The sequence below is a fragment of the Miscanthus floridulus genome, chromosome 10 (assembly GCF_019320115.1).
Source record: "Miscanthus floridulus cultivar M001 chromosome 10, ASM1932011v1, whole genome shotgun sequence".
NCBI lineage: Eukaryota > Viridiplantae > Streptophyta > Magnoliopsida > Poales > Poaceae > Miscanthus > Miscanthus floridulus.
In genome coordinates this window covers 95,834,345-95,844,261 of record NC_089589.1, presented here as the reverse complement: position 1 = coordinate 95,844,261, position 9,917 = coordinate 95,834,345, and the positions used below count along the sequence as shown (strand labels likewise).

The window sequence follows — 9,917 nt, the reverse complement described above, 5'->3', positions numbered from 1 at the left end:
CTAAAATTGAAAAGTTTTGAATACCAAGTTTGTTCATATCATCAATATCTACAATCCTTATATAGACCATTTTTTCATTTGAGAAAGCTTGAACAAAATGTAGTTCAATTTTCACAAGTGTGTGACATAGTTTTAGAAAGTCTATAAGAGATAAGGAAAATTGTGACTAGTGTTTGATAAAAATTTCTCAAATGGGAAAATGATCTATGTAACAATTGTAGATCTTGCTGAGATGATCAAACTTGGTATTCAGAGTTTTTTCATCTGAGGTCATTTAGTGTCTCATTTGAGCAAGTTTGACCAAGTCAAATTTGGTCAAATGAAAAAACAACACTTTGACCCTAGTATTATGGACTCTAAATGACTTCGAATTGAAAAGTTTTGAATACCAAGTTTGTTAATTTTGGTCGAATTGAAAAAACAACAATCCTTATATAGGCCATTTTTTCATTTGAAAAAGTTGTACAACAAAAAATACTATATTTTCTTTATTTTTATAGGTTTAACAAAAATTTCCTGTCAATTTTGGTCAAAAACCGAGAAAAAATTGAAACATTGACGTTACAATAATGTGATAATAAATTTCCTATCGAATAATATTAGTTTTATTAATTTTAAGTTACAAATATATTTTTGCATTAACAAAATACTTAGTATTAGTAACATTTATATTCTATATTCATAAAAGAAATTAAAAACTATAGGTTACAAAATTTTCCTATTTACAATAAATAATTAGTTAATCAATAGAATTTTTTAAAATAAATATTGCAAAGTATTGAAGTTGCTATGGAATTAATTGATTAACCTAGTATTAAACAAAATCAAAATCCCAGGTCTTTCCAATTACGCTGGCGGGTTGCCAAAATTTTCGGTGCCTTCAGTCCCGGCCCAGACCAAGAACCGGGACTAAAGGGTGAGCGGCAATTTCGGTGCCCGCCCAAAATACTTTTAGTCCCGGCTAGTAACACCAACCGGGACTAAAAACCCTTTAGTCCCGGCTTGTAAGGCGAGCCGGGACTAAAGGGTTGGGCCTTTAGTCCCGGCTGGTAATTTCATGTTAGATTAAAATGTATTATGTTAGATTAAAATGTATTATCTATTACTAGTTTATCTAATTTCATGTTAGATTTATTTAATTGGATTTAGTAATTATATATTCTATCTCTCTATATATATATATCTAGAGAGAGATTCTATATGTATACATATGGTACTTAATTAATTATTTCTATATGTATATATACATGTACTTATTTTCATGTGTTGAGAGAGAGAGAAAATTGTATCTAGAGAGACATTCTATGTGTTATCACATGCATATCTAGAGATATAGACATATGCACTTATTTCTATGTGTTGAGAGAGAGAGAAAATATATTGTATCATTCTATGTGTATATATATACATGTACTTATTTCCATGTTTTTGGATCGAAAGTGTTTTTGATTCGATTCCAAAGCCTATACCTTATTATTGTTTATCCTTATGAAATATTATGTGTTATTATATTTAATTGGATTTAGTAATTCTATATGTGTTATCACATGTACTTATGTTATGTACCATAATAATTCTATCTATGTGTTATCTTGAAGATACAAATGGCTGCTCCGGATGATAACTTGAGTGATGACATAATGGCGGATATTATCAACGCCGGCACCAATGTGGATGTAGATGACATGAGTCAGTACTTTGCTGATTATGAGGATATCCTGAATATGCCGGTGGTTGAAGATCAACAAATTGTCGCGCAAGAAAATACTGGCGAGGTATATTCGATTATCTATCATCTCTTATAGATGCATGCGTACGTATATTTGTTGTTAATCGTTGTGTTTCTACTCATGTAGCCGGTCTCTGGATCTACATCAACCACCGACAAAAGTAGGAAAGTCCGAGGGCCAAAAAAGCCATTAGAGGGCCGTTTCATAATATCAGAATTCGACACCGACACCGGCAAACCATTGGGACCACATGCTCAGACATATGTCAATCAATGTGGGTTCATTGTAAGGGATAGGATCCCAGTTAGTGCTCGTGAATGGAAGCAGAAGATATCTGCTCCTAATGTTAGTTTTGTATCTGATCGTGATAAGAACCTAGCTTGGAGAGATATCACTCAGCATTTCACATTACAAGCAGATGATGCTTTGAAGGAGCTAGTGAGGGATTGGACAATGAAGAAGATGGCAACATTGTTCCAGAGTTGGAAGAAGACATTGTATAAAAAGTTTATCTTGAAGAATGCTACGCCGAATTTCAATGCTAAGGCGTTTGTCAAGTTGGAGTCCCATTGGGATGCCTTCGTAGAATACAAGACATCTCAAGATAGTGAGGAACGTGTGATGAGGAATCGGCAGAATGCCCGACAGAAGCAATACCATCATCGCATGGGATCAGGTGGTTATAGGAGTGCTATTCCCAAGTGGCAGAACCTAGAAGCAGAGATTACTGCCAAGGGAATCATACCTGAAACAATAGAAAAGAACTGGCCTCAACGCGCGAAGAATTGGTTCTACGCTCATGGGGGAAGCCTAGACCCAGACACTGGCAAGCTAATTTTCGGCCAAAAAATTGAGAGAGCAACACAAAGACTAGCTCGTGCTAGGGAAGAAGCTGATAGTGGTGTTTTCAAGCCCAACAGAGAGAAGGATGAATTGACATATGCCCTAGAGAATCCCGAACACGGTGGTCGAACAAGAGGCTATGGGGCGGTTCCGTGGCTACACGCATTCCCAGCAGACAAGGATACCTACAGAAGCCGCCAGAGAAAGAAGGATGAGGAGGCAGAACGAATTCGTGCATTGGAGCAATTTGTTGATGAGTCACGACAAGCATTGCTTGAATCACGTGAACGAGAAAAATCTCTTGAGGCAAGAATGCAGGAGGAGATCAAGAGGCAAGTGCAGCTAGCAATGAGTCAAATGCAATCGCAATCAACGCCGGGAGTCACCATTAGCCCCGTTGGTCAGATGAAAAGCAGTTGTGCTTCTACGGAGCTGCCAGTTATTCAAGACGACGCTGGGTTGCGCTTCCCTGTTGATGACATTACCGAGCCTCTAACAAAATGTGAGCTGCACATTCCAGATGGTAATGCATCAATCATGGTGGCTGTCGGGGTTGTATCTCCAATAGACCGAATGAAGACACCAAGAATCCATGGGTCAGTTATTCAACCTGGATATGCTAGCGTCTCGGTCGATAGAGTGCTCAAAGGTTACAGCAATGTTCCTCTTGACATTGAAGGCGGTGATGGGGAGAAGACACTAGGAGAAACAGAGAAGACATTTATTCAATGGCGCAAACGCTTCATCATCATTCCTGGGGCGCCACCGCTTCCCCTACCTCACCCTAGGTACGAATGAAAGTGAATGAAATATTATTTTCCATTAATTTTCTATTGGCTTCAAAAATAATTGACACACAAATTGTTTTTATAGCAGGGTCTCTCCCCAGCCTAGCCTAATCATTCATTCCCCATCTCATCACAGCGTCGCGGGGGGCGAGACGACTTCATCCCCACGGCGATCGCCAACTCCTACACCGGCCCCATCGCCTCCACAACGATCTCCAACTCCTACACCGGCCCCATCGCCTCCACAACGATCTCCAACTCCTACACCGGCCCCACCGCCTCCACAACGATCTCCAACGTCTCCACGCCGGTCTCCACCAACACTGGCCTCATCGCCTCCACGCCGATCTCCAACACCGCCCCCACCCCCTCCACAGCGACGCACTACAAAGACGTCTAAGGTCCCGGCGGCAAAGAAGACCCCAAGAAAAAGAGTTATTTCTCAAGAAATACTTCCTGAAAAGACTGATGAGCAAATAGCAGCTGAAGAAGACAAAAAAGTAAAAGATTTTTTTATAGATATCAAAAACAAGAGTCAAGCAAAGCTTAAGGAGAAGCCGTACTTTTACATACCACGAGATGTGCTGAGGCAGAAGGTCGATGCTCACAAGAAAAAGATGATTGAACTTCGTAAGCCTTCGCCACTATCAGACTATGACCGCTCCCTCGTGAAGTCACATGATGCAGATAAGAAAAGGAAAAGAGCATCAGGGAAGGATGTCCCACAGCTCGGACAACAGAAGCAACCAATGCAAAATCTTGTTGTTGCTAATGAATATGGTTCCAACATAGAAGTCTATCGACCAGACAACTCTGGAGAAGTGTCGGTTCAAGCCCTTAATGCTTTTTTTAAAGATACTGGTTTAACCTTGGATCAATTGACGGGCAAAGCTCCAATCCAGAACCTGGAAGTTAATACCTGGAAGACTTATAAATATGGCAAAAGTCTATACAACCCTGCGGCTCTGAATGAATTGGGTACGCAAATGTACTTGCTCAACAAGTGGTACATGCAGGCGTGTGGCAGGGGTGAGCAGTGGATCTTTGTCAGATTTAGAGACCATCATTACTTCCGTGGCGATGACATCTTACATATTAGTTTCGAAGAATTGCATCAACTATTCCACTTGGACGCTCTGGACAAATCAATCATGAGCTCCTTTTGTTTGTAAGTGATTCTTACTTTTATTTAATAAACTCACTTCCATGCGTACGTGTATATAATTATCCTCACATGTAACTTATATTTATATATAGATTCCAGATGTCAGAGCTCCAAAGAATACAAGACACCAGTGTTGGCTTCATTGATCCTTATATCGTATTCAAAACCGATATTATTGTCAAGGACCACTGGGTATCTGAAGCACAGACGAATATCATGAAGTTCTTCGTGAAGCAGCACGACAAGACAACAATACTTTTCCCGTACAACTTTGAGTAAGTGTTAATAATAATGTAGTCTACACATTTTATGTAATATCAATACAACTTATATGCATGTACGTGTGTGTATAAACCAATGCAGTTTTCACTGGATACTCATTGTCATTGAGTTAAACTCAAGTCGGTTACTAATCTTTGACTCGTTGAGAAAAGAACGGGCACTATACCAAGATATGATAGACATTATCCAGGGGTAATTTCGATCTCTCGCGCACAACTATTATTGAATAGACTTTGCCATAATTTATTAACGATCGTACATTACTGGTCGCACAGGGTTTGGAAAGAGTTTATTCGGCAACATCGCAAGGATTGCAAGGCACCACTTAATGTAGTTGAAATACCAGTAAGTTGTACTATATACACTTCCCCACGTGTTTAATTACTATATCGTACTTCAATTTACGTGTGAGATGATGAGAATAATCTTCTTCTCATACAGTGGTGTTTGCGGCAGGAACCAGGTAATAACTTGTGTGGATACTACGTTTGTGAATTTATCACTGCGCACATAAGAAGAACTCCTGAAGATGTCCTCAGAGTACGTATATATCAATTTTTATTTATTTTTAAATGAATATATATACATATATGTGTATTAATACTTTTCCTTTTATTTCAAATGCAAAACTGAATGGTTGAAATGAAGGGTCATGCAAAAAGACCATCTGAAAGCAGTTCAAGAGTCAATAGCAGGATATCTTCTAGAAAAAGTGCTAAATCCCAACGGCGAGTTCTACTTTGATCTTAAGGAATAAATGATGTAAATTAAATGTTTATTGATATCGTTATTTTCGAGAACAAGATTATGAAAGTGTTGTATATATACATATATATATATATATCTATAATATATATAGTTTCATACTTTATTCGAATATAATAATGCTCAAGATGAGAATTAGATGTAATTATATGCATGCGTGTATTTATATTAGCAACGTAGAATACGTACATAAAAACATATTATATATTAAACAAATACGTGTAACTGAACTGAAAACAAATTAAACAAAAAAAAAAGAAAAAGAAAAGGAACCTTTAGTCCCAGTTGGGGTTACCAACCGGGACTAAAGGGTGAACCATTAGTCCCGGTTGGTAACCCCAACCGGGACTAAAGGGTGCGCCAAGTTCGCTCGGCTGGAGGGCCTTTAGTCCCGGTTGGTGTTACCAACCGGGACTAAAGGTCCCTCTTTAATCCCGGCTCGATGACCCGGGACTGAAGGTTCCACCTTTAGTCCCGGGATCGTTGTCCCGGCGCGGTAACCGGGACTAAAGGCTGTTACCGCCCGGGACAACAGGTCCATTCTGTAGTAGTGAGATGCTTTGCTTATAATAATATAATGTCACAGAAAGACTGAAGACTGCGGAGGCACGCGTCGTCCTAACTGCTTGCAAGTAAACACATTACTATTTATTGAAGAATGTCACACATGAAGGCAACAGAAGTTCCTGTAGAGTGAAAGTGATCAACTGAACAACCTTGTATTGATCATGTATGAGTACATATATAGTGTACATCGGGTGGCCTTTGGCCATGGCAGCGCTTGCGTGAGCGGGTGAGCGGCCTAAGCGGGAGCCCGGGCGCCGTGGAGACCGGGCGCGCATGCGGCGACGGAGCGCGCTCTGCGGATCTACGGGCGCGGCGAGTGCGCGACGTGCGCAGGCAGTTGAGGACGCTGAAGACGCGGTCAGGCGTTAGCCGTTGGCGAGCCTGGTCCGCTGACACCCCCCGCAGTCTCGACGTTGGGTGATTGTACGACGGAGAGGCTGTCCCGGAAGTCGAAGAACAGCGCCGACGGGAGACCCTTGGTGAAGACGTCGACAACCTGTCGCGCACTGGGAACGTGAGTGACGCGGAGCTCTCCAATGGCGACTTTCTCCCGAACAAAGTGGATATCTAGCTCGATGTGTTTGGTGCGCCGGTGGTGAACGGGGTTGCGCGCCATGTACACGGACGAGATGTTGTCGCAGTAAGCCACCGTTGCCGAGGAGACCTTGCAGAGCAGCTCACCGAGCTGATGTCGAAGCCAGGAGCACTCTGAAACGGCGTTGGCGATGGCGCGGTACTCAGCTTCCGCGCTTGACCGCGACACCGTGTTTTGCCGCTTCGAGGACCACCATACGAGGGAGTTGCCGAAGAAGACGCAGAACCCGGACGTGGAACGCCGTGTGTCCGGGCAGCCGGCCCAGTCGGCGTCAGAGTATGCCGTAATCGTCGGTGTCGATGCAGTGCGCAGCTGAACGCCGAGCGTCATCGTGCCCTTGATGTACCGGAGGATGCATTTCAACATCGTCTGTGAACATCATGTGGCGCGTGCATGTGGAGGTAGACTTGTTGCACGGCGTAGGCGATGTCGGGGCGGGTGATCGTCAGGTACTGTAGTGCTCCGGCGATGCTGTGGTAGGTGGTGACGTCATCGATCAGCTTGCCATCAGCTGCTGACGTTTTTGGCTTGGCGTCTGTTGGCGTGTCGACTGGTTTACAATTGGCCATGCCGGCACGCTCGAGCAGGTCTTCCACATACGAGGACTGTGAGAGGAAGAAGCCGGTCGGAGTGCGCTGCACGTTGATGCCGAGGAAATGCCGCATAGGTCCCATGTCCTTCACGGCGAAGGCGTCGTGGAGCCGCGCGATGATGTGTCGAAGTAGCGCAATAGTGGACGCTGACAGGATCATGTCATCAACATACAGGAGTAGGTACGCCGTTGCGCCATTCCTGTGGTAGACGAACAGAGATGTGTCCGCCTTGGACTGGACGAAGCCGAGACTGGTGACATGACCGACGAATCGATCAAACCACGAGCGTGGAGCTTGGCGTAGTCCATAGAGGGAGCGCGAAAGGAGGCAGACATCATTTGGCCGGCGTGGATCGACGAAGCCTGTCGGTTGCTGGCTGTACACCTGTTCCTGCAGATTGCCATGAAGGAAAGCGTTGGAGACGTCAAGTTGATGCGCCGGCCAGTTGTAGGTTGCCACGATCGTCAGAACGGTGCGGATGGTCGCCGGCTTGACCACCGACGAGAAAGTTTCGCCGAAGTCTATTCCTGGGCGTTGATTGAAGCCACGGATGACCCACCAAGCCTTGTAACGCTCGAGGGTGCCGTCGGGATTCATCTTATGCTTGAAGACCCATTTGCCGGTGATGATCCATGCACCTGGTGGCCATGGAACGAGCGTCCACGTCTTGTTGGCCTACAACGCGTCATACTCCTTTTTCATGGCGGCGTACCAATGGGGATCCTTGACGGCAGAGCGTACACTCCGTGGAATCGGGGAGACCGCCTCGTTGGCCGCCATGGCATACTTGGGGTTCGGTTTGTGGATCCCAGCACGAGCGCGAGTGATCATCGGGTGCAGCGGTGGTTGCTCAGGTTTGGCGCCAGGCGGCGTCGCAGGAGACGCTGGTGAGCTTGGTGCAGTCGCTGGTGGCGAGGATCCCCGGGATGCGGTGCTTGATGAAGACGTCGTCGAGGTACCCGACACGACTGGATTTGTAGTGGATGGAGTCGAAGGCGGCATCGCTTCGAGGATGTGTTGGTGCTGTCGTGGCGGATGCGGCATGGGGTGTGGCGGGGAAGGCGGTGATGCCGATCGTCGATGACACGCGTCGTGCCTTGCCCTGGGGACTTGCATCGTTGGATCATAGTCGATGTCGTGGTTTGGTGCAGCTGGATGTCTGACGTCGCGGAAGGGGAACACGGCTTCATCGAACAGAACATGCCGCGAGGTGATGATGCGACCCGACGCTGGATCGTAGCAACGATAGCCGCGATGGTCAGCCGGGTAGCCGATGAAGATGCACGCGGTCAACCACGCGACGAGTTTGTGACTCGCCATGGCGATCATGTTGGGGAAGCACCTGCAGCCGAAGATGCGAAGGTCGGTGTAGTTTGGCGACGTGCCGAAGAGCAGCTGGAACGGTGTCGCTGATCCCGTGGCGCGGCACGGTCGCCGATTGATCAAATGTGTCGCGTGGCGAGTGCCTCGCCGGGGGCACAGAACGGCATGGACCACGCCTGGACCATGCCTTGCCATGGGTTGTAGCCGGTGGCCCATGGCACGGACGGAGCATTGGAGTTGCCGCCGTTGTTGGCGCCATGAGACGCGGTCAGGGCCTGACCCGCCTCGACGGTGGCATCGTGCTGGAAACTGAGCTCCTCTAGAATGAGGAAGGAGCGGGTGCTCTGGAAGGTGTGCGGCGGCGACTTGGACGTGATGACCGGCTTGACGTAGCGGAATTTGGGGTTGAGGCCACGAAGAAGATTGAGCACCTGGCTTGGCTCAGAGACGGCATGGCCGATGTCGCGCAGCTGATCGGCGATCCGCTTGAGCTTGGTGCAGTAGTCATTGATGGACAGGTCGCCTTGCACCACGGAATGCAGCTCGGCCTCGAGGTACACCGCACGCTGCATCTCAATGTCCTGGAAGAGACCCTCGACGACGTGCCAGAGGGTGAAGGCGTCGTGGCGATCACGATGGACAATGTCGAAGACACCTTTGGACACGGTGGCGAGTATCCAATTTATGACGCATGAGTCCACCATGCGCCACTCGCCATCGCGCTCGTCGTCGGGAGTCATCGGGCGGACGTGGCTCTTGATGCCGAACTTGCCGAGAGTTGAATCGAAGAAATGATGCCACTGGCCGAAGTTGCCTTTGTCGAGGTCGAGGATGACCGGGACGTGGTGGCGAATGGAGAGGGTTTGGATCTGGGAGGCAGAGACGGGCACGGCGTCGAGGCCATCGTCGGAGGAGTCCGAGGGGATGGAGGAGGGAGCCATGGGAACGGAAGAGGAGGCAAAAGGATTTTGGAGGATCGAAGGATCGTCTGATACCATGTAGAGTGAAAGTGATCAACTGGACAACCTTGTATTGATCATGTATGAGTACATATATAGTGTACATCGGGTGGCCTCTGGCCATGGCAGCGCATGCGTGAGCGGGTGAGCGACCTAAGCGGGAGCGCGGGCGCCGTGGAGACCGGGCGCGCATGCGGCGACGGAGCGCGCTCTGTGGATCTACGGGCGCAGCGAGTGCGCGACGTGCGTAGGCAGTTGAGGACGCTGAAGACGCGGTCAGGCGTTAGCCATTAGCGAGCCTGGTTCG

The 9,917-nt window shown here is 46.8% G+C and overlaps 1 protein-coding gene across 1 annotated transcript; it reads right to left on the bottom strand.

The window, feature by feature from the left end:
- Window positions 1-8,770: 8,770 nt before the first annotated feature.
- LOC136489078 (uncharacterized) lies at window positions 8,771-9,592 on the bottom strand. Its single transcript, XM_066485811.1, has one exon. It carries the CDS (start codon window positions 9,590-9,592, stop codon window positions 8,771-8,773), a length of 822 nt encoding a protein of 273 aa, XP_066341908.1.
- Window positions 9,593-9,917: the final 325 nt, after the last annotated feature.